At 42.8% G+C, this 24,762-nt stretch overlaps 1 protein-coding gene across 2 annotated transcripts in view; it reads right to left on the bottom strand.

Moving 5' to 3' along the window:
- Positions 1-24,296, bottom strand: part of SPOCK1 (SPARC (osteonectin), cwcv and kazal like domains proteoglycan 1) — a 513,210-nt gene extending 488,914 nt beyond the window's left edge. Inside the window, exons 1-2 of one of the 2 annotated variants that reach the window (XM_042935806.1) lie at positions 24,191-24,296; positions 23,354-23,539 (exon numbers count right to left, since the gene is read on the bottom strand). In XM_042935806.1, the coding sequence (XP_042791740.1) occupies positions 23,354-23,539; positions 24,191-24,193 (189 nt within the window). In that variant the 5' untranslated portion in view covers positions 24,194-24,296. The remainder of the gene's footprint in view (positions 1-23,353; positions 23,540-24,190) is intronic. The other variant, XM_042935812.1, reaches the window with a different exon arrangement.
- Between the last annotated feature and the right edge of the window lie 466 nt (positions 24,297-24,762).

Genomic DNA, 24,762 nt, shown 5'->3' on the forward strand with positions numbered 1-24,762 from the left:
AAGGGAAACAAAAGCAAAAATGAACTACTGGGACCTCATCAAAATAAAAAGCTTCTGCACAGCCAAGGAAACAATCAGCAAAACTAAAAGGCAACTGAAAGACTGAGAGAAGATATTTGTAAACAACATATCAGATAAAGGGTTAGTATCACAATCTATAAAGAACTTCTCAAACTCAACACCCAAAAAACAAATAATCCAATGAAGAAATGGTCAAAAGACACGAGTAGACACTTCCCCAAAGAAGACATCCAGATGGCCAACCAACACATGAAAAATGCTCAAGATCACTCATCATCAGGGAAATACAAATCAAAACTACAATAAGATCCCACCTCACATCTGTCAGAATGGCTAACATTAACAACTCAGGCAACAAAAGATGTTGGCGAGGATGCAGAGAAAGAGGATCTCTTTTGCATTGTTGGTGGGAATGCAAACTGGTGCAGCCACTCTGGAAAACAGTATAGACATTCCTCAAAAAGTTAAAAATAGAACTACCCTACGACCCAGTAATTGCACTACTAGATATTTATCCAAGGGATACAGGTGTGCTGTTTCGAAGGGGCACATGCACCCCAACGTTTACAGCAGCACTATCGGCAATAGCCAAAGTATAGAAAGGGCTCAAATGTCAATCAATGGATGAATGGATAGAGAAGATGTGGTATATATATAAAATGGAGTATTACTCAGCAATCAAAAAGAATGAAATCTTGCCATTTGCAACTACATGGGTGGAACTGGAGGTTATTGTGCTAAGTGAAATTGGTCAGTGAGAGAAAGACAAATATATGAGTTCACTCATATGAGGAATTTAAGGTACAAAACAGACGAAAATAAGGGAAAGGAAGCAAAAATAATATAAAAACAGGGAGGGGGGCAAAACATAAGGGACTCTTAAATACAGAGAACAAAGAGAGGTGGGAGGGGGGTGGGCTAAATGAGTAACGAACATCAAGGAATCTACTCCTGAAATTATTGTTGCACCTATGCTAGCTAACTTGGATGTAAATTTAACAATCAATCAATCAATCACTAAAACAACTTGAAGTTTGTACCCTTTGACCAACATCTCCTCATTTCCTCCCACTCCACCTCCCAAGCCTTAGCAAATACCAATATACTGTTTCTATAAATTTAACTTCTTTAGATTCCACATATAAGTGAAATCATACAGTATTTGTCTTTCTCTGACTTATTTCATTTAGTATAATGCCCTCAAGGTCCACCCATGCTATTGCAAATGGCAGGATCTCCTTCTTTTTTGTGGTTGAATAATATTCCATTGTACTTTTTTTTTCTTTGTCCATTCATCTGTCAAAGGACATTTAGGTTGTTTCCATGTCTTGGTTACTGCAAATAATACTGCAATGAACACGGGAGTGCAGACACCTCTTCAAGGTAGTGATAATTTCCTTAGGATATACACCCAGAAGTGTAGATTCTAGATCTATGGTAGATCATGTGGTAGTTGGGTTTTCCATTTTTTGAGGAACCTCCATAGTGTTTTCCGCAGTGGCTGCAACAATTTACATTCCCACAAATAGCGTACAAGAGTTTCCTTTTCTCCATACCCTTGCCAACACTTGTTATCTCTTGTCTTTTTTACAGTAGCCACTCTAACGGTCATGAGGTGATCTCTGAGGTTTTGATTTGGATTTCTCTGATAATTAGTGATGGTGAGCATCTTTTCATGTATCTGTTGTCCGTTTGTATATGTTCTTTGGAAAAATGTCCAGGTCCTCTGCCCATTTTGAAATCAGATTATTTTGTCTTTTGCTATTGAGCTGTATGAGTGTTTTACATATTCTATAATAAGCCCTTATCAGATACAGGGCTTGCTAATATTTCCTTCCACTTTGTAGACTGCCTTTTCATTTTGTGGATTGTTTCTTCAGCTGTGCAGGGGCTTTTTACAGTGTGATGTAGTCCTACTCATTTATTTTTTGCTCCCATTGCTTGTACTTTTGGTCTACATACAAAAAAAGTCATTGCAAAGACCGGTGTCAATGAGCTCTTTCCTTATGTTTTCTTCTAGAGTTTTATGGTTTCAGGTCTTAAATTTATATCTTTAGGGGCTCCTTGCTGGATCAGTCAGTCAGTAGAGCACACAATTCTTGATCTCAGGCTTTTAAGTTCAAGCCCCACATTGGGTATATATAAATTACTTAAAAATAAAATGTTTAAAAAAAATAAACCTTTAATCCATTTCAAGTTAATTTTTGTGAGTGGTGTAAGATATCAGTCCAATTTCATTTTCTTTCATATGAATATCCAGTTTTCCCATCACCATTTATTGAGGAGACTATCCTTTCCCCCATTAAGTGACCTTATTATTTTGCCTGTAGCACTTACCACCAACTGTTGTGTCTTATTCTCCCCATTATTTTTCTCCCCACCTAGAACACAGATTCCATAAGGGTAGACAAGTACCCGATATGTAATAGATGCTCAATACATTTTGTTGAATTGAACGTGCAAGTTAGACTGTAGAGTTTGCTTGCTTGTTTAATTTCTCTGTCAGTAAGGCAAATGCTGTCATAGTGAGACAGTAACTGGAACAACAACTTGGGAAAACTATTTAACTGCATCTATGAAAGCTGAATGTTCACCTATGCTATAACCAATCGATTCTCTGCTTCAGTATGTACCTGTAAAAAATGCATACATAGATTCACCAGAAGACATTCCCAAGAAGGTGCTATTATATAATAGCCAAAGCCTGAAAACTACCCAAAGGTCCTTCAGTAATAGAACAGGTAGAGACTTCTAGGGAAGATGGTGGAATAGGAGGATCCTAAGCTCACCTCATCCCATATAACAACCATATCAGTGTAAATAACTCAGAAAACAACCTGAAGACTGGCAGAACAAACCCTCTACAGCTAAATTTAAAGAGGCCACAATGAAGAGGGGAGGAAGGGCAGAGACACAGTTGGGAGCTAAATGTACATGCAGGACTGTCTGCATGTAGGGGAAAGAAACAAACATCCCAGCCACTCCAGGCACAAGCAATCTCCCTAATGTTTGGCTTTAAAAACCAGAGGGGCTGAATTCCACAGGCTCTTACAGTAATGTGTGCCTAACACATGGATCTTTAAAAATCTGTGGGCATGCTCTGGGAGAATGATCAGAAACTGTGTGCCCACCCTTAAAGAGCTAGCACAATGGGGTGCCTCGCTGGCTTAGACAGTAGAGCATGGGACCCTTAATCTCAGGGCTGGGAGGTCAAGCCCCATGTTGGGCAAGAAGCCTTCTTTAAAAAAGAGAGAGAGAGAGAGACAAAAAACACAGCACAAAAAAGCACAAAAAACAGCCCCACAGAGATATGGCATAGAAGCAGCATTTTTAAAAATGCCTGGGTTATATACAGCAGGGAGATTTGTTTACTAACTGTGAAGTATGTGCCACTTCCTTCCCCCAAACCTCCCAGCCTAGACATCTGTAAGAACCAGCACGGTGACAACACTCTCCATCTCACACCACTGGCTTCTGCATATCTGCCCCCTCCAATGCACCTGCTTCTGTCCCCTGCCACTGCAGGCCCCCTCCCACAACCAACAGGCAGAGATCTTATAGCTACAGCACACCATGCTCCTGCATTCTTTTGTGTACATGACCCCTCCAGCCAGGCGTCAGCTCCAGGTCACTTACCACAGCAGACCTGTGCAGACTTTGCTAACACTGGGTGCCCCACCCCCACATTCTCTTAAAGACCTGTCCCTTTCAATATGACCATGGCCAGAGCCCATCCAAAGATAACCACACACATCAGTCCAACTGTGGCCCACAGTGGACTGGGAGCAGACATCTAGTCCGAATGCAGGTCCCCACCCACCAACAGAAGTTTCTCAGGGCACTACAGTTTGGTGCTACCACATCTCTGGCAAAAACCTGGTCTGACTCAACTCAAACCCAAGGTGGCCCCAGACTGGCCCACTAACAACACAGGAACCAAATCCTGCCCATAACGGGCAAAGAGAGCCATGGAATATGAATGAAAGCCAATGAAACTCAGCTACAACAGTAGGGTATATGCAACACACACAGGAGACACTCCTCAAGTAACAAGTTCTGGTAAACAGGGGACACTACACTATAGGACACTACAGGATCTCTTCTTCATAAGGCCATTACTTTCAAGAGCAGGAAACATAGCTGACTTTCCTAACACATAAAAACAGAGAGTTAGACAAAATGAGGAGACAAAGGAATAGGTCCCAAATGAAAGAACAGGACAAAATCACAGCAAGAGACCTAAACAAAGCAAATGTAAATAATATGTCTAGTAGGGAATTTAGTGTAGTGGTCATAAAGATATTCATTGGACTTGAGAAAAGGGTGGAAGACCTCAATGAGACCCTTAACAAAGAGAAAGGAAACATAAAAAGAACTAATCAGATAAAGAACTCAATTAATGAAATTAAAATATACTAGATGGAATAAACAGTAGACTACATGAAGCAGAAGAGACCTGGAGCAGTAACGTAAAGTAATGTAATGTAGTCTTTGGGAGAGAGAAAAATAATAATAATAAATGAAAAGAGATTTAGTGAACTGAGCAATACCATCAACTGTAATAACATTTGAATTACAGGGAACCCAGGAGAAAAGAGACAAAAGGAGGCAGATTATTTATCTAAAGAAACAATAAGCTGAAAACTTCCTAAATCTAGGGAAAGAAACAGAAACCCAGATCCAGGAGGTACAGAGAGAGTCCCCAACAAAATCACACCAAGACACACAGTAATTAAAACAGCAAAAAGCAGTGATAAGGAGAGAATTTTATAAGCAGCAAGAAAAAAGAAAACAACTTAATACAAAGGAAACTCTATAAGGCTATGAGCTGACTTTTCAGCAAAATCTTTGCATACCAGAAGGGAGTGGCAAGATATATTCAAAGTAATGAAAGAAAAAAACCCTGCAGGAAAAAAATAGTCTATCCAGCAAGGCCATCATTCAGAATAGAAGGAGAGATAAAGAGCTTTTCAGACAATCAAAAGTTAAAGGAATTCATGACCACTAAACAAGCCCTACAAGAAATATTAAAGAGGATTCTGTGAGTGGAAAAGAAAGACCATAGTAGGACTAAGAAAAGTAGAAAGTACAAAAGCAGTGAAAATAAGCATATCTATAAAAATCAACCAAGGGATTCACAAAATAAAAGGATATAAAGTATGACACCATATATCTAAAATGTAGGTGGGAGAGAGGAGTAAGGAACAGGTTTAAACTTAAGTGACTATCAACAATACAGATTGCCAGGCCATAAGATGTTATATACAAATTTAATGGTAACCACAAACCAAAAACCATTAATAGATATGCAAAAAAATTAAGATGAAGGAACAAAGCGGGGGGGGGGGGGGGGGGGGGGGGGGATAAACCAAAACAGACCTTTTAGAGTCTTTTAGAGTACTGATGGTTACCAGAGAAGAGGTGGGTGGGGGAATGGGTGTAATAGGTGAAGGGGATTAAGAGTACACGTATCAGGGCGCCTGGGTGGCTCAGTCGGTTAAGCGTCCGACTTCAGCTCAGGTCACGATCTCGCAGTCCGTGAGTTCGAGCCCCGCGTCGGGCTCTGGGCTGATGGCTCAGAGCCTGGAGCCTGCTTCCCTTTCTGTGTCTCCCTCTCTCTCTGCCCCTCCCCCGTTCATGCTCTGTCTCTCTGTCTCAAAAATAAATAAAAAACGTTAAAAAAAAATTAAAAAAAAAAAATAGAGTACACGTATCCTGATGAGCACAGAATAATATACAGAATTAATGAATCACTATATTGTACACCTGAAAATAATTTAACAGTGTATATTAACTATATTGAAATTAAAATTTTTAGAAAAGAGAGAAAGGAGAGCACCTGGGTGACTCAGTTGGTTGAGCATCTGAGTCTTGATTTCAGCTCAGGTCATGATTTCACAGTTTGAGATCGAGGTCCATGTCAAGCTCTGCACTGACAGCATGGAGCCTGCCTGGGATGCTCTCTCTCCATCTATCTGCCCTTCCACCCCCCAAAATAAATAAACATTAAAAAAATTAAAAAATTAAAAAGGGAAAAGAATCCAAGGATATCACTAAAGAATGCCAACAAACCTGAGAGAAGAAAGGAACAGAGAAGAACTACAAAAACACCCATAAACCAAAAGTAAGTACATACGTATCAATTATTACTCTGAATATTAAAGGACTAAAGACACGGGGTGATGGAACGGATACAAAAACCAAGACCCATCCATATGATGCCTACAAGAGACTTATTTCAGACCTAAAGACAAATACAGATTGAAGGTGAAGGGAAGTGAAAAGAAAGCCAGGGTAGCACTACTGATATTGGGGGGGGGGGGGGGGGGGAAGAAAAGAAAAAAACTTTAAAACAAAGACTGTAACAAGAGACAAAGAACCACACTATATAATCATAAAGGAAACAATCCAACAAGATCTAACAATTGTAAATATTTATGCACCCAAAATGGAAGCACTAAATACATAAAGAAACTAGTAACAAGCATAAAGGAAGTAATCAATAGTAATACAATAACAGCAGACTTCAACACCCCCACTTACATCAATGGATAGATCATCCAAACAGGAAATAAATACGCAAACAGTGGCTTTCAATGACATACTGGACCAGATGGATCTAACATATTATTCAGAACATTTCATCCTAAAACAGCAGAGTACGTATTTTTTTCAAGGGCACATGGAACATTCTCAAGAACAGATCACATATTAGGCCACAAAACGACTCTCAACAAATTCTAAAAGCCTTAAGTCATATCAGGTATCTCTCTGACCGCAATGCTATGAAATTACAAATCAAACACAAGAAAAAATCAGGAATGAGCACAAATGCATGGAAGTTAAATAACATACTATTAAACAATGAAGGAGTCAACCAAGAAATCAAAGAGGAAATAAAAAATACATGGAGACCAATGAAAATGACAACAGAGTGATCCAAAAATCTTTGAGATGCAACAAAAGCTGTTGTAAGAGGGATGTTTATAGCAATACAGGCCTATCTCAAGAAGAAAAAGCTCAAATAAACAACCCAACCTTACACCTAAAGGAGGTAGAAAAAGAAGAACAAACCCCAAAACAGTACAAGGAAGGAAGTAGTGAAAATGAGAGCAGAAATAAAATAGAAACAAAAAAAACAACATATCAATGAAACCAGGAGCTAGTCCTTAAAAAAAAGATCAACAAAATTGATAAGCCTTAGTTATATTAAGAAAAAAAAAAAAAAAACCTGAAGACTCAAAGTGAAAAATTAAAGTGAAATAACAACTGACACAACAGAAATAAGGATTATAAGAGATTATGAAAAATTATATGGCAACAAATTGGGCAACCTAGAAGAAATGGATGAATCCCCAGAAACATAAAACATCCCAAAAGTGAAGGAGAAAGAAATAGAAAATTTCAACAGACCAATTACCAACAATAAAATTAAATCATTAATCAAAAAACTCCCAAAAGTCCAGAACCACATTGCTTTACAGGTTAATTCTACCAAACATTTAAAGTAAAATTAATACCCATTCTTCTCAAACTATTCCAAGAAAACCTGAAGAGGAGAGAAAGCTTCCAATTTCATTCTATATGGCCAGCATTCCCTGATACCAAAACCAGGTAGAGAAAACTACAAAAGAAGAGAACTATAGACCAATATCCCTGATGAATATAGATACAGAAATCCTCAAAAAAATAACAGCAAACTTAATTCAACAATACATTTTAATAAATCATGCACCATGATTGAGTACGATTTATTCCTGGGGGCAAGAATGGTTCAATACTTGTAAATTAATCAACATGATACATCACATGAAAAAGAAAAAGGATAAAAACCATACAATCATTTCAACAGATGCAGAAAAAGCATTTGACAAAGTACGACACCCACTCATGATAAAAACCCTCAACAAAGTAGTAAACATTTAGAAGAAACCTAACTCAAGATAATAAAGGCCATCTATGAAAAACCCACAATCACCATCATACTCAATGATGAAAAACTGATGGCCTTTCCCCTAAGGTCAGGAACAAGACAAGGAAGTCCATTCTCACCACTTTTATTCAACATAGTACCGGAAGTCATAGCCACAACTGTCAGATAAGAAAAATAAATAAAACACATCAAAATTGGTAAGAAAGAACTAAAACTTTCACAATTTACAGAGGACAGGATACTATATACAGAAAATCCTAAAGACTTCACCAAAACACTACTAGAATTGATAAATGAATTCAGTAAAGTCAGAGGATACAAAATCAATATACAGAAATTTACTGCATTATATACAATTATAATGAAAGAGTAGAAGAAATTAACAAAACAATACCATCTACAATTGTACCACAAATAATGAAATACCTAAGAATAAACTTAACCACGGAGGTGAAAGATCTGTACTCTGAAAACTTTAAAATGCTGATGAAAGAAAATGAAGATGAAATCAACAAATGGAAAGATATAGCGTGCTCATGGTTTGGGAGAAAAAGTACTGTTAAAAAGTCTATACTACCAAAGCAAACTACGTATTTAATGCAACCTCTATCAAAATGACAACATTTTTCAAAGAACTAGAACAAACAATCCTAAAATCTGTATGGAACCACAAAATACCCCAAATAACCAAAGCAATATGAAAAAATAAGAAGCTAGAAGTATTATAATCCCAGACTTTAAGATATACTACAAAGCTACAGTAATCAAAACAGTATGGTACTGGCACAAAAATAGACACATAGGTCCATAGAACAGAACAGATAGCCCAGAAATGAGCCCATGATTATATGGCCAATTAATCTTTGACAAAGGAGGCAAGAATATGCAATGGGGGAAAAGACAGTCTCTTCAACAAATGGTGTTGGAAAACTGGACAACTAAACACAAAAAAATGAAACTAAACCACTTTCTTACACCATACACAAAATAAACTCAAAGTGGATTAAGTACCTAAATGTGAGACCTGAAACCATAAAAATTCTGCAAAAAAATACAGGCAGTAATTTCTCTGACAATGGCTATAATAACATTTCTAGATATGTTTCCTGAGGCAAGGGAAATAAAAGCAAAAATAAACTATTGGGACTACACCAAAATAAAAGGCTTCTGCACAGCAAAGGAAACAACAAAACAGGCAACCTACTTAATGGAGAAGATATTTACAAATGACATATCGTATAAATGGTTAGTATCCAAAATATGTAAACAATTTGTACAACTCAACATAAACACAAATAATCCAATTTTTAAAAATGGGAAGAAGACATAAACAGACATCTCTCTAAAAAAGATATACAGATGGTTAACAGGACACATGAAAAAATGCTCAACATCACTCACCATCAGGGAAATGCAAATCAAAACCATGATGAGTTACCGCCTCACATTTGCCAGAATGGCAAAAATCAGAAACACCAAGTGTTGGTGAGGATGTGGAGAAAAAGGAACCCTCCCTCATGCACAGTTAGTGGGAGTGCAAACTGGTGCAGCCACTGTGGAAGACAGTAGTGAGGTTCCTCAAAAATTTCAAAATCCAATTTCCATATGATCTAGCAATTCTACTGAGTTCTTACCCCAAGAAATCAAAAACACTAATTTGAAAAGATAGAGGCACCCCTGTGTTTATTGCAGCATTGACAATAGCCAAATTATCAAGCCATCCAAGTGTCTGCTGGCAGATGAAGGAATAAAGAAGATGTGGAATGAATTAACACTTAGCCATAAAACAGAAAGGCATTTTGCCAGTTGCAACAAGGATGAATCTATTGGTTATAATTCTGAGTGATGTAAGTCAGAGAAAGACAAACACAATATGATTTCATTCATATGTGGAATTTAAGAAACAAAACAAAGAAAGAAAACAATGACAAACCGAAAAACAGACTTTTAACTACGGAGAACAAAGTGATGGTTACCAGAGGGCAGATGGTGGGGCGGGGGCGGGGGGGGGGGGGGGGGGGGAGGTGAAGCAGGTTAAGTGGACGGAGAGCACACACATCTTTATAAGCACTGAGTAAAAGGTACAGAAGTGCTAAATACTGTACACCTGAAACTAATATAACACCGTATGTTAACTCTACTGGAATTAAATACTTAAAAAACAATAAAACATATAAATTATGGAATATTCACACAGCGATGAGAATAACAAAGCAGAATGACACACGGTGTATCACAAATGTGATGTTGGGCAAAAGCAGACAGGCAAAAAAAATAGAACTCCGTTATAAAAGTATAAAAACAGACAGAACTAGTCTATAGAGTTACAAGTCAGGAGTGTTCTCAGCTAGACAGGGACAGGCCATGACAGCAAGGGACACAAAACAGACTGCTCAGATGCTAATAATGTTCTGTCTGTTGACCTGGTTGATGGTTGTGTAAGTGTGTTCACTTTATGAAAGTACACCAAGCAGTAGTACACGCACGATTGGCACTTTTGCTGGAAGTATGTTATACTCCAATGAAACATACTCCCTACCAAGCCAGACCTTTACCTACAGGACAGACAAGGCGAAACACCACACTTCAGCATTCATACACATCAAGTCCTGTCTCATCTAAATGCTCCACCTCAACTGTACCAACTAGCACCCTTCTGCTGGCACTGCCTGGGTTCCTCAACTTAGGCAAAACAGCAGAGGCAACCCATGTGTGTCAGTCAGATAGGCTGACATGGCCTGACCTCTAGACAGATTCACAGATGAAGGCTTATGCTACTTTTCCACAGAGACACATGGCTCAGGTAACGATGCCTCCGGATGTCCAGCTTGCCAGGACTGCTCTGGTTCCTTTGTAGGCCAGGCCTTTTCCTTTGCACAACAACCCCCAATAGGTCCCCAGATGACAAGCACCCCTTCGTCTTCACTTTATCTCAGACAAGGAACCTGCAGATTCCAGAGGACAGGAATCAGCTTTTTTTCACTCCCTGCTACATCCTAAATAGCCAGCACAGTGTCAAGTACGTAACACCCTGGCCAGTAAGTATCTCCGGTAGGAATATATGAATACGTGACCAAACACAACTACTGAATCTGTGTACCAGGATCTGGTTACTAGAAAGGCAAGGATCTAGGTCCAGGATGACCATGGAGAGAAACAAAGCATTTTTAAAAACATATGTAAAGGTCTTTCTGAGGTAAGAAAAAATTTTATACCATCAATTCTGTCACGTAAAGAAAAATCACACAATTTGTCTTTACCAGGTATAACATTTTTATTCTCTCATTCATTGAAAATGGCATAGGTCTTATTCAAGTCAGCTGGTCAAAGGTTGTAGACCAGATCCAGACTCAAAGCAAAAGTAGCTGATTGAGACAGGAAATGACACCTTAGCCTAATTAAAGTTCTGGACACCAACCAGCCAACCAAACCCACCAATGTCACAAAAGAATCATCATATCCAATGAGCATAAAAAGACATGGAAACTACCCAACGGTCCCTTAACATTGGGGCTATGGAAAGACCCCAAGTAGCCACATATATCTATTCATTTATCATCCATTAACAATTTTCTCCTTCTTGGCAATGAGTTTTTTTAAATATAAAATTTATTTTCAAATTGGCTTCCATACAACACCCAGGGCTCATCTCAACAAGTGCCCTCCTCCATGTCCATCACCCACTTTCCCCTCTACTCACCCCCCATCAACCCTCAGTTTGTTCTCAGTATTTAAGAGTCTCTTATGGTTTGCCTCCTTCCCTCTCTGTAACTTTGTTTCCCCTTCCCCTCCCCGATGGTCTTCTGTTAAGTTTCTCAAGATCCACATATGAGTGAAAACATTTATCTGTCTCTCTCTGTCTTATTTCACTTAGCATAATACCCTCCAGTTCCATCCACGTTACTGCAAATGGCCAGATTTCATTCTTTCTCATTGCCAAGTAGTATTCCACTGTATATACAAACAACATCTTATTTATCCATTCATCAGTTTTAGGTACATTAATTAGAAGAAATTCAGTAACACAGGGTAAAGCAAAGTTTGAGAGGTTGTTCAGTGGGCAGTGCAATGGCTTTAGAACAAGGAGTGCTACCATGTCCTGATGATCCTCAAAAATGTTCTCACCTTTAATGAGTCTTTGCTTTTGGAGTCCTCTGATCTTTCCAAAATTATCTGTCCAAATCATCAAAAAAATTAATACACCAAAAAGAGAGCTGCAAGGAGTATCACTGTCCGACCCACATCCCTCAGACCTTCTCTGTGCTTCCACCAACCAGTATCTGCAACCCCATGCGCAAAATCACACCTCTGTGAAAGCAGATATTCTGTGTAATATCCACCATTCCTTATTACATACTCTTAGCGCCACTTAAGCTTCAACACTCATTTCTCTGTACACTAAAGTCAATGTCAGAGTCAGTTTCCTTCAGTGTGCACAAAACCTATCAATTCTGCTAGAGAAGATACAAAGTTAGCCCAGCACTGGCTGGGTTCAGGCTCCTTTAGAGATATTAAGATTTACTGAGAGGATCCCTAGGACTTTATCATGTTAGAAGGCCCCAGGTCAATTTCACCATGCTCACATGTACACGTGTCCCTAGAAGCCAATCAAGTCCATTGTTATCCCACTCCCAGAGCACCTCATAACAATGACTGCCACTGAGATCTATGGAGATATACACAACGAAAAGCAAAACCCTTCTTTCTACTGGAATCAACAGTAGCCCTGTTGGCCTACGGGGAAAATATGGCACTCACAGTCATTTACTATTGGACAAAATGCTCATTTTGTCTAAAATTTTATTATTCATTGGATCTCTTGGTGTTGGGTATTTAGGATACATAATAACTCTCCAGGATTTTTTCTAGAAATACAGCCTGAAAATTACCTGCATCACAATTATCTGCTCTGCCTATGTAAAATGCAGCTTCCTAGGTGTCACCTTTGACCTACTGAAGACTATGCTCTGGACTGGGGAGGCTGAAATCTACATTTTAAACAAGACCAGTGGCGATGTTTCAAGATTATGAAGATGGGTGTCTGAAAGGCATTTCCCCCTTTTGCCTTGGCCATGCCTAGTCACCTACAACTTGGCCTGGCCTTTTTTAAAGCAGAGTTACAGCAATTCCATCTAAAGGGTGGGACAGAATTTGCAACTACATGGTTGGAACTAGAGGGTATTATGCTAAGCAAAGTAAGTCAGGCAGAGAAAGACAAATCTCATATGATTTCACTCATATGTGGGATTTAAGAAACAACAGATGAACATGGGTGAAGGGAAGGAAAAATAAGATAAAAACAGAGACGGAGGCAAACCATAAGAGACTCTTAAATACAGAGAACAAACTGAGGGTTGCTGGAGGGGTGTTGGGTCATGGGGAGGGGTGGGGTGGCTAAATGGCCAATAGGCATTAAGGAGGGAACTTGTTGGGATGAGCACTAGGTGTTGTATGGATTCTACGGGGCCCTACTCCTGAAATCAATACTACACTATATATAAACTGATTTGAATTTAAATGAATGGTGGCAGAGAAAGGAGAGAGCTAAAACAGAAAAGGGGAGGCTTATAGTCTCTGGATAGTTGTTTTCTCTATGTTTTATCTGCACAAAGACTGCCTGGAATGCCCGCAGGAAGTTCTGCTTCCCTGCTCCAATCACAGGCATCAACGGACTTTGCATAAATGCCTGTTCACCCACCACATAATTATGCTGGGGAATGTTGACAGTGCCCTCTGTAGTGTGACGTGTCGCAGATCACACAGGAAGAGTTCGCAAATTATTACAAACAGTCGTCTAAGACGTCCTTCCTTCCTCCCTTTCCCAGTACGCCAAATTAAAAAAAAAAAAAATTTAAAAGATCAAGAGAGAGAGTCTCTTGAGGGACGTATTTGTATAGGACCCTAAGAAGAGCAGCCCAATCAAGTGGATGTGGACTTTAATATTATCCTTCCAGAAGAATCTCCAGTAATTCATTTTTACCTCCCTAGAAAGAAACCTTTATTGTCATGTCTGTCATAGACCTGGGAGGACCCAGAAGCAGGGGCTATGAAATGCCCCACACCACTCAGCACTCTGACATGGGGCTAAAAGAAGCACATGCGTGTCCGTCTCTCCCCTAAACTGTGACCCTTGAGGGTGGAAATCTTGGTTTTCATCCTTGGCCTCCAAGCCTGGCACCCACTTTGTTCTCAGCAATGGTAACATGGGAAGGGAATGGGGAGAGGAACAAGGACCAGCCCATATAAACCAGTCTCGTTGTTGAAATAAATACTTCACAAATCATCACCCCATCCAGAAATTCCAGGGTGCCTTTATTTCTAAAGAGCAGCAGCAGTTACTAGAGTGCCACAGCCCAGAACACTGGACCACCAAGGGAAGGAGAAGCACATGGCCACAGACACTAAAAGAGAAAGAGGTACTTTCTGCAAAGGGGGAGGCAAAGTGAGGGATCTGACACAGCAGAGATGGCTATCAAAGCCAACAGAGAGGGGGGACAAACAAACAGGCCATCCTTCCAAGGACCTGGCCCATCTGCACACCACACTTGTCACTTGACTCATTCCCCTGCCCCCAAAATATGTGTTAAACTGAAAACGTGCAAAGTGCGATTTTTAAATCAACTAGGGGAGAGCTTGCTGCTTAACAGAATCCCAGGGCAAACGTGTCTAATGGAAACACATCAGTGTCTTCCCACTTCGGGATCTTTGGACTTGCTCTCGCCACAGGATACCCCGAATACAACCACCTCTTCTCCTCACCTGGCTCACTCCTGTCATCCGCCACCTAGCAGCTCCAATGGCTTTCTCAGGGATGCATTCCCTGACCAAAAGAGTTGATTAGCTCCCCCCCTCCCCTTTACACAGTCTCAAGGCATCTGTACCTCTCTACCTGATAGCACTTTTGGCTACTGTACCCGAATGGTGATTTTGTGATGATTTACCTGTTTGCCACACTAGATGGTAAATCCCAGGAGGGTACAAACCATGTCTGCAGGAGGGTACACCATGCTCTGCATTGGCTATTTTTTATTGTTTGGGTTTCCCTCAACCAGAGCCAACCTGCTTTGCCTTTAGTGAATTACAGGTCCTCTGAGAGCCTGTCATGATCTAGAACTGAAGAGCTACACTGGAGGAGTGAAGTAACAAAGGCCTGGCCAACCCTATGAGTACTTTCCTCTTGGTTCTAAAGCCAAACCAGGAGCTTGGGGACTCCTGAACACCAAACAGAAGCATTTGCTAGACCCTGCAGGAATTTCCTCAAGGACAGTAATGCGGAACTCCATCTTCCCCCAAGCCAGCCTGGATCACTCTGGAGCACAAGATGGTTTATACCTTTTGAGATGGGCTACAGGCAACTGGATCAGAGTTTACCGTTAAAAGGGATACCAATTAGAGCTTAGCCAGCAGAACAGAGCTCCCTGGGGAGCCCTTCACAGAACTAGGATTTCAGGCACAGCTGGGCACAAAGCCCCTCTCAGATACATCAGGAGGAGCTGCCAGCTTCAGGAAGTCTGGTGATGATGTGAAACATAATGGGAAGGTGTTCTGTGCCAGGAGCTGCAACTGGAAGGAAATTAACAGAGAACCACACGGAACCTCACACAGCCATCCCAAGGGGCAAGGAAGGTAGATAAGGTCAAGGATAATAGAAGAAATGGCCCCAACATTTCCCTAAGACATGAGACAGAAAACAACATCTGAAGCCATGTGCCAACAATTCACTCACACTCACAGGGCACAAGAGAAGTGACCTTCGGAAAGCAAATCAGAAGAGCAGGTATACCAGCCACTCAAAGAGCACGAGCACCTACTTTGCATCATGATCTTACTTATCCTCCCCCAAGCGGCACCAAGAAGCTATGATTGCTCTACTTGTATAGATAAGGAAAGGGCAGCTCTGGCCAAAGACCCAAGCTTATACTTGGCAAGACTGCAAGGTGAGCTCAGGTCAAAAGTGGGCTCTTCACCATGACAGGACTCAGGCTCAAAGAGCTTTTCACAGATTCAGAAACTGTGCCCAGACTGTGTGGGGGTTCGGTCTCCCTGTGAGGTTCCCCAGGATTCTCAACAGCACCCCCACCTGTTGGTATCCACAACCACTATCAGTTACTAAAAGAAAGAGAGACACGTGTCCAAAGCTAGCTGACCTACTGGGCCCAGCCTTCTGCTGGGCCCTTCTGCAAAGAACTACTTGTCCCCATCCTGCAAGTGTGGAGAGTCCTGGTCCAGGATAATTCACTCATTCATTCATTCATGCATTCATTTACTCAAATTCATTCCAACACTCACTGAGCAATCTTCTGTGAGGAGCTTAAAAGCAAAGGTCCAGGGACACCAAGCTCTATACCACAGTGCCTCCTGAAAGGGTTTATAAAGTTGTAAGGTCCCAGCTTAGAGATAGAGATTAGGTCCCTCAAAACACTACTTTTCAATCTGTGCCTGATATATAATTTCTGCCTATCAAAAACTATAAAAGCACACGTCTATAATTCTCTTATAGGCTTTCTTTCCCCAGGGATGTATCAGGAGTCATGCTTAGGAAAATTCAAGTCAACACAATGCTTACTCACTACCTATTCTGTGCCACGCATAATAAGACTCAGGCTCTTTCTTCAGGAAGCATCCGACGATTTAAACAGCTAAAATATAAACAAATCAAACTATAAATTGAGGAATAATAAAGTGCTGTAGGAGTTGTTAATATTAATAAAAATAATAGCCTCCATCTGCTCAGCATTTATGATGACACCAGACACTGTGCTAAGCGCTTCACATGCATTAGCCAGTTAAACTCTTCACGCCAACCCTGGAAGGCTGGTCAACATAGTGGACATCCACTTCCCCTTAAGGAGCTACCTCTCAACCCTCCCTGTCACTATGTGATTCAGTAGAGCCCTCACCATCACTTTATCCCCAAGTCCCAGTCCCAGACAATCAGCACATTCTCCCCAATTGTCCAGAGTGACTGATGGGGGATAAGTATATACAATAGGTGAATCTGATGAGTCTTGATTCTGGGAATTTTGCTCAGACATAAAAACCGTCCGATGATATAAATTTGTAGTTGCTATGAGCCACCACCACTAATTATGGAATTCATTAGCCTGAGAAAAAAACCAAAATAGGGAAAAGAAAGCCCAAAGACTACGGGGTGAGGGGAGAGAAAACTGATTGACACACACATCCAAGTCCTATGATATAACCTGAGTCTCTGGATTCAACCTTATCTAAAGCCATGTTTATCAGTAGACTCTTCAGTTACATAGGTAAGTAAGTTTTCCTTTCCAATTAAGCCAGCTTCAACTAGATTTCAGTCACTTAAAATCTAGAGTCCTCACCAGTAAGAGTGTTATTATCCCCACTTAACAAATGCAGTCAGGGATTCAGAAAGGACAATTTGACCACCTTAGATTTAATTAACGAAGATTTGGAGAGGCCATGTGGTTGAATGAATTCAGACAAGAAACTCTACAAGAGTCAGACTGTGAATTGCCAGAGGCATATTTTTTTTTTTCCCCTCCATCCACCAGTTCCAAGGGAAAACCTGCAAATCACCTTGCTATGGTCCTTTTTCTGCATGGTGGGTTCATTTCTCATTTACCTTTTACACTGAGCAGGTAGACCTCTGGGCTCTTAGCTTTATCCAAGGGTCTACCGAATTCTTCATTCTGGGCACTGTCTTCTTAGAAGTACACATAAATGCTACATCTTAAAAGTGACGGCACCTTCTATTAAATGAAATATGGTGAGAAAATACTTGTAACCTTGGGCAAATTATTTAATCTCTTAACAGAAAATATATTTTATATGTAGTTATCTCATCTGGGGAGATGAGATCAACTCTGAACTTGGGTCTGAGGAATTTCCTAAGGAACATTTATAGTCACCTCACCAAAAGAAAAGTAAAATGAGTCACCTTGAAAGTGTTCAAATTTAGATACTGAGATGTGTTTGGTCTGAAACACATTAAGGAAATAACACATGATTTATTACAAAAATATATAATTGCTAACATTACTTTGTCTCTCCAAGCAAGGTAAAATAGTTGACCTAATGATTAGGTCCTACTCCTCTAGGGGAGTAATAAAGGCCTGTAGATCCATTTGGGACCACTTCTTGCTTTTGAAAATAATCTCATCAGCATTTGGAGAGGACTTAACCTCTCGGCAATCCAGTTCAGCTGCAGTCCTGCAGGGCAGGACTGGGAAAGGACTAGGAGAGGCAGGGGAAGTCAACCTAGGAAGGTCAACTGGGTGAAGAAGCTCCACTATCCTTGCCAGGCAAGAACTAGGTTTTCTCTGGCAAGGACAAACTGAAGATAAGGAGAGAAAACACAGGAATGGTCTCAGGCTTACGGACTTCCAAACCATCACTTTACCATGATTCCTGTGAAATAATTATTTCTATCAGTGGTCATTTAGTACAGGGGATTTAAGATAGTGGGTTCATTAAAGAGAGGATCACAAACTCATTTAAGTCTCCTTGAACCTGTTTAATCAAAATGATTTTCTGCTACTCTCTATTACAAGCCAAGTTTCTGTGGTGACAGATTAATGACTGATCCACTAAGCCACACCACCTCTCTTCTCACCAACTCCACTGACTGAGCCAGCCACTATTCTATCAATAAGCCCCGTTTGCCCTTGAGACTCCTTACAGATGAGATGTTAAAATCAAATGAGCAGATCAGATGCTCACTGGCACCCCAGTTCTGCTACGGAGACCATCAAATCCCATAGAGTGTGCACCAAAGGAAAAAGAATTCAGGCCGGTCCTTGTGGTCTCATTAGAATTACAAACTCAGGTCACTTCGGAATAAGATAAATGCCAGCCAAGGCAACATTTCTGATTCTTCAGGCCTGCCCAAGGTAATTATCCTGGAGTTAAATGTCAAGTCTAGTTTCATGTATGCAAAAGAAAGAAAATGTCATGTTTGGTGTAAGCAACAATATTATTTTAATCAAATAAGAAGCTCGTTATTAGCAGAAGATAAGCCCTAATGTAACCCCTACAATAAGTTGTATCTACCTGGCTTCCACTCTTCTTTGTGTCAAACTAAGGTTCTTCACTGACTGTCCTCAGACATAAAATTGGAAAGACTTACCATGTCCTATCAATGGAGGCTCACACCCTAAGTCCATTCCAGTCTGAATTGACTGCATGCACAGTAAGAAACTGGAATCAGACTACCTGGGTCCAGGCCAGGCTCCTCTACAGCCTAGCTCTGTAACTTGGGACAAGAGCCTTAATCTTTTAGTGAATGGTCGATAAGAACAGTACTTCTAGAATTTTTATGAATATTAAATGAGAAAATACATGTAAAGTACCCTAAACAATGTCTGGCACACTAAATGCTTGGTTAGTGTTAGGTATCACCTATTTCTGCAATGTTTTAATTTTTTAATTACAACCAGAACATATTACCTTTATAAGAAAAAACTTAAAAAGAGAGAAATGCATGAAAGCATAAGGTAAAGGTTTTCCTCCAGTGAACAAGAGGTTACTGAGAGAAGAAACCACCTTATTTATCATGTTCACCCTTACAGCCCACTGCCTCGCACACACTAGACAGTTAAATATGGGTTGGAATGAATGTGCAAATGAATGTAAGAATGACAAGAGGAAAATTTCCTTGCAGGAATGACTATGGAAAGCCAAATCACAATGAGGAAAAATCCAGAGAGGTGCTTGGGTGACTCAGTCGGTTGAGCATCCAACTCTTGATTTCGGCTCACGTCATGATCCCAGGGTCGCGGGACTGAGCCCTGCATCCAGCTCTACAATGAGCATGGAGCCTACTTGGGATATTCTCCCTCTCTCTCTCTCCCTCTCCCTCCACCCCTCTCCTCCACTCACACACACTCTATCTCTAAAATAATTTTTTTTTTAATCCAGGGAATGATTCTAACATCTTGACCCCTCAGGCTCAAACCACAGAGAAGTTAAATGCATGACAATAGGAAGCTGGAAATTATCATACAACTAGACACAAACATCTACCTTCTTCATCTTCTCCTTCTTTTTTTTTTTTTTTAAACGTTTATTTATTTTTGAGATAGAGAGAGACAGAGCATGAATAGGAGAGGGTCAGAGTGAGAGGGAGACACAGAATCCGAAGCAGGCTCCAGGCTCTGAGCTATCAGCCCAGAGCCTGACACGGGGCTCGAACTCACAGACTATGAGATCATGACCTGAGCCGAAGTCAGACGCTTAACAGACTGAGCCACCCAGGAGCCCCTTCTTCTCCTTCTTAATACTGTATTTATGCAAAAGTCTGAGTTCCATTGGACCAAAACATCCCAACTGCTGATCTTTAAAAAATAACGATAATCAAACTAACAGACCATCAATACATTTAGGAACAAACATCTCCTAACATCTAAACAGTGTCCTATTTCTCCTGAATCCATCACTCCAGGAGACAAGCCATGGAGCAGTTGTGAAAGATGTATTTCTGTAAAGAAGGATACAGTTATTATGTGTGTACCTAGAACAATAGGACGACTTCCAAGTGATAAGTAGTGGCTATCAAGCAATCACTGGCAATGTCACAGCACACTCAATAGGCTAGGGAGCATGGAGCACACAGCCTGCCATCATTTCCATTTCAAAGTTAGCCCAAGAACACCAACCAATGGGTATCATCAACTCTGAAAGGAGCCCTTAGTTTTCAGTTTCACAAGTTCAAAAATCACTTCTAAATCTCTCTCCCCAAAGTGCAAAAAGGTTATAAGTCCAGGAAAAGGCAAGATATTTTCTTTCACAGTGACTTTCAAAAATTGACAAGCATCGTAACAGTAATCTCAGGACACAGTCTCTCAAAGTTATCAGTGGCTTCAACCAACAACAAAAACACTAGCAGAGAAGCTAAGCTTTGTCAGTCTTAAGCAAGACGTAGCTCTGTAAAAACAATCAGGCTGGCTGAGCAAGTGCCCAGTTCCCTGGGGCTTTGTCCACAGAACATCTGGTTTTTAAAGCAAGCAGCCTTTTAGTCCCTGGTCCCAGGGGACACAGGCTTTGTAGTTACTCCAAGCAAATGACCGAATGGAGATACTTGGATTTGGAGTAAAAGAGTAGCTGGTTTGAGTTTCACAACTTTGAAGAGGTTAATAGCATTAAATTATATCTGAACCACACCTGACTGGTATCATCAGACACCGCCCCCCTCCACCCGCACCATGAAGCACATAAAAAGGTTGATAATAACACCAGTTTGGAGGTGTTTTTTTAAACATTTTTAGATGTTTTTAATGGTATACTGGATTAAAATATCATTTTAAAAGAATATATTCTGGTAAAAATATTAACACCTAAAATTCTCCAGAAACAAAAAAGCATGGCATTTGAACACAAAAGCGTCTCTCTTTTTATTAAACTGTGGACATTTTTACGTTATTTAAGGCACACTCTATAGTATCTCCTAAACATCTTAAGAATTACCTAGAATGTTTAAAATATAGTTTCCCAGCAGTCATCCTGGAAGCATGGAATCACACTCTCCAGAAGAGGCATCTGCATGTTGTAATTTAACAAACATCCCAGGCAAGCTTCATGATCACCCAGGTTTGGGACAACACTGACCCAAGGATAAAAAATGTCACCATTTGCAAGAAAGATGAGAAATGAAGAAATGCTCAACTTTTATAAATTTAAAGCTTGATGGGAGATAAGAATCATGTCATGCTTATGATACAATGAGACTAGAAAACCTTGAGCAGACACAAAAGCACAGTAAACCTTTCCACACCCCAATGGCCAATGAGCACAGCTGCTTTCAATTTGACCGAGCAGCCAGGGAAAACAAGGCACCTGCAAGGTGTCCCTTCCCTGCACCTGGCCCAATTCTTCCATGCCGTGGAGGGTGAAGCATCTGCCTTGTCCCTCAACTCTACCCAAAATGTAATGATAAAATAAATTTTACAAAGCAAAAGTATGTCTACCCTATTGAGTCCATGAATGAATGCTTCTTTGGGGGCACCCTTTGGGCACTCTGGCATCCTTTTCAGCCTCAGGCAAAGAAAGTCACTGCAGGATTCCTCCGAGCTGAGCAGAAAGGGGACGCAAGATGGTTAACAGAGCAGGTCAGGGACACGGGGAGGTGTGCCAGGGATCTCAGGGTTGGGAGAAGCAAAGAGGAAGTCCGCTGCCTAAGTAAGCTCAAAATAACTCCAAGTTCACTGAAAGTGTTTGAAAGCACCTTTCAAAGAAAAGCAGCCCACAGCCAACTAAAGAGAGGAGGAAGACGAAGAGGGAGAGGAGGGGTAAGCCCTCACTCAAGGCTATGGGCAGGCCTGCTCCTCAGGAACGGGGCCTGGAGAGGCGCTCTTTAGAAAGTATAAGAAATTATCTGGATTCTCTGGATTTCCTCGTGCTTTCCCCCCCGCGAGGGTTTGGGAAGACCAGGACAGGGGCTAAGATAAATCCAGTGAAGGATGGTGACTCCCAAACATCTCCCGCCTGAAAGAACCCTGTAAGAACAGAGACTCGGAAATGCGGGTCCCTCTCTCTCACGGGCAGGAATTGCTAATGTCAAGGATCATAAAAGTTCTTCCTCAGTGCCCTGCAAGCCTATGGCCCCAACCATCTGGGACAGCCTTTGAAAGAGCTGTCTGCAAGCAGCTCCCACAGCACCCGGGGGTTGCCATCTGCTGGAAAGACTGTGCCAGGTGCCTCTTGTCCTGCATCCTCCGGGACATAACTGGGGAGCCACAGCCAGCCTTGGGGAAGAAACAGGCAGCAGATGTGCCTGTGGGTGCCCAGGAGGAACTTTCTCCCCTGCCAGGGCTCCCCCCACAGGAGCAATCCTCTGCCACCCAAGCTCATCTTCAGGGCAGAAGACCAGCTCCATCAGTGGCCTGCTCCCTTTCCCTAAAGACTCCAAGGGTCAAAACCACCACACCTCCTCCACAGCACCACCATCCACATTTTCTCAGGCCCGTTGCCACGACCCTCCAATCCTCCTGGAACAAATCAGCTGGGCTCACCCCTAAACCTAACATTTGCACCAGGGATTCTTCTGGCACAGCCCAGAGATGGTCCAAATCCCTGCTGCCCCAGGAAGGTTCTCTAGGGGGCTCGGCAAAGTCAACCATCCACGTTAGGGGAATTGAGGACCTTAGGGAGCCTCTCTCCAAGCTGCTTGCTGTTCTTACCATGCGTACTGAGTTATCTCCCCCGGTCCTACGATTACACACACCTGGACCACAGGTAACAGGCAAACAGCATCACGCCTTCGAAGTTCTCTTTAAAGTTCTTCTCTGGCAAGATGCAGCCTGGGAACCCCCCCGCCAACAAGCTGCGGTGAGAGGTCTGCGCCCATCCCCTCCCCTCCCCGCCTCAGAGCCCCCCCTCTCACAGAGGCTCCTCAACCCCGCAGGGCCTGCCAGCAGCGGTACTCACGTCTCGAAAGCGGTTCCAGTACTTGTCCCGGTCGTACTGGGAGACGGTGCTCAGCCACTGGTCATTGTCTAGGAAATTGCCGTTGTTGGGGCCCGCGCCTCCGGCGAGCGCGTCCAGGTGCCGGCTCTCGACCTGGAGGAAGCACCACGCCGCGGCCGCCGCCGCCAGCACCGCGATCGCCGGCATCTGCGGGCAGGGGGCACGCAGGGGCGTGAGCCGGAGGGCAGGGCCAGGCGAGCCCCTCGCGGTGCACCGAGGTCTCGGCGCCTCGGCGACCCGCCCTGGCTGTAGGGACTGGGGAATCTCACGGCGGAAAAAGGGTCATCCCTCGCACACCTGGGGCGTCTGTCGCGAATCGAGAGAGCCGGGGAGCCCTTTCACGAATGGGGGGGCTTAGTTACAAATCAAGAGGCTGCGTCACAAATTAGGGGCTGCTACCAAACTACAGAGGATATCTGTCGCCTATTCTCCGGGTGCCCCACGGACCGCTACTCTCGAATCGGCTTCTTCAGCACCCCTCCCCAAAAACGCGGATTCCTGGATCGGCAAGCCGCACTCCCACCGACGGTGCCCAGAGCTCCGGGGTAGGGAGGGGGGAGAACAGGGATCCGAGCAGCAGCCCAGGCTCTGGCCAAACGGGGCACGGGGTGGAGGGAGGAGGTACCCGCAGCTGGGGGGGGGGGGGGGGGGGGGGCGGTAATCCCTCGTCCGCCCTGTAGCCTCGGCAAGAAGGTCCCGCGGAGATACCCCCAGGCCCTGCCCCTGCCAGCCTCCCGGTGGTCGCAGGGAGGTCCCAACTACGCCAAGTTGGGGCGCGAGGTTCCGCGGGGCACGTACCATGGGGGCCGGCCCGGGTCCCCGCGTCCGAGTTGCTGGAGCTCGTGTGGCGCGGTCGCGGAGGAGGCTGATCCGCCGGCTCGCTCTCCTACGCTCCTGCCACCCGCCGCCGCGCGTCCGGCCGCTTTGTGAGCCCGCAGCGCTCTGGCTCCGCTCGCTCTCTAGCTCGCTCGGGCGCGGCGACCACGGGCGGAGGAGCCCGAGCGCTCGAGCCGAGGCCTCTGGCGACCCCTGGCGGCCGCGCGCTGCCGTGCCGCCCGCCCGCTAGCCCCGCCGCCCCTGGCCAGGCAGCCAGCCGGGGAAGTGCTTATCCACCGCTCAACGCGGGGCCGAAATAAGCTTTCAGGCTCAAGCTGGTGAAAGCTACTGAGGGCACTGAGGACACATGGCCAAGAAAGCAACGTAGAGGCATTCTCAAAAGGAGGGTCGCCGGGCCACCTAGGTCAGAATCACCTTGGTCTGGGGAGGAAAGGGCTTCTTAAAAATGCGGATTCCTGGCCGGTGCTCCAGACTTGCTGAATCAGCGTTCCTTGAGAGGGCCTCTGGGAGGTGAGTGAATTTCGGCACTGCCC

Source organism: Panthera leo, chromosome A1 (assembly GCF_018350215.1).
Source record: "Panthera leo isolate Ple1 chromosome A1, P.leo_Ple1_pat1.1, whole genome shotgun sequence".
Classification (NCBI taxonomy): domain Eukaryota; kingdom Metazoa; phylum Chordata; class Mammalia; order Carnivora; family Felidae; genus Panthera; species Panthera leo.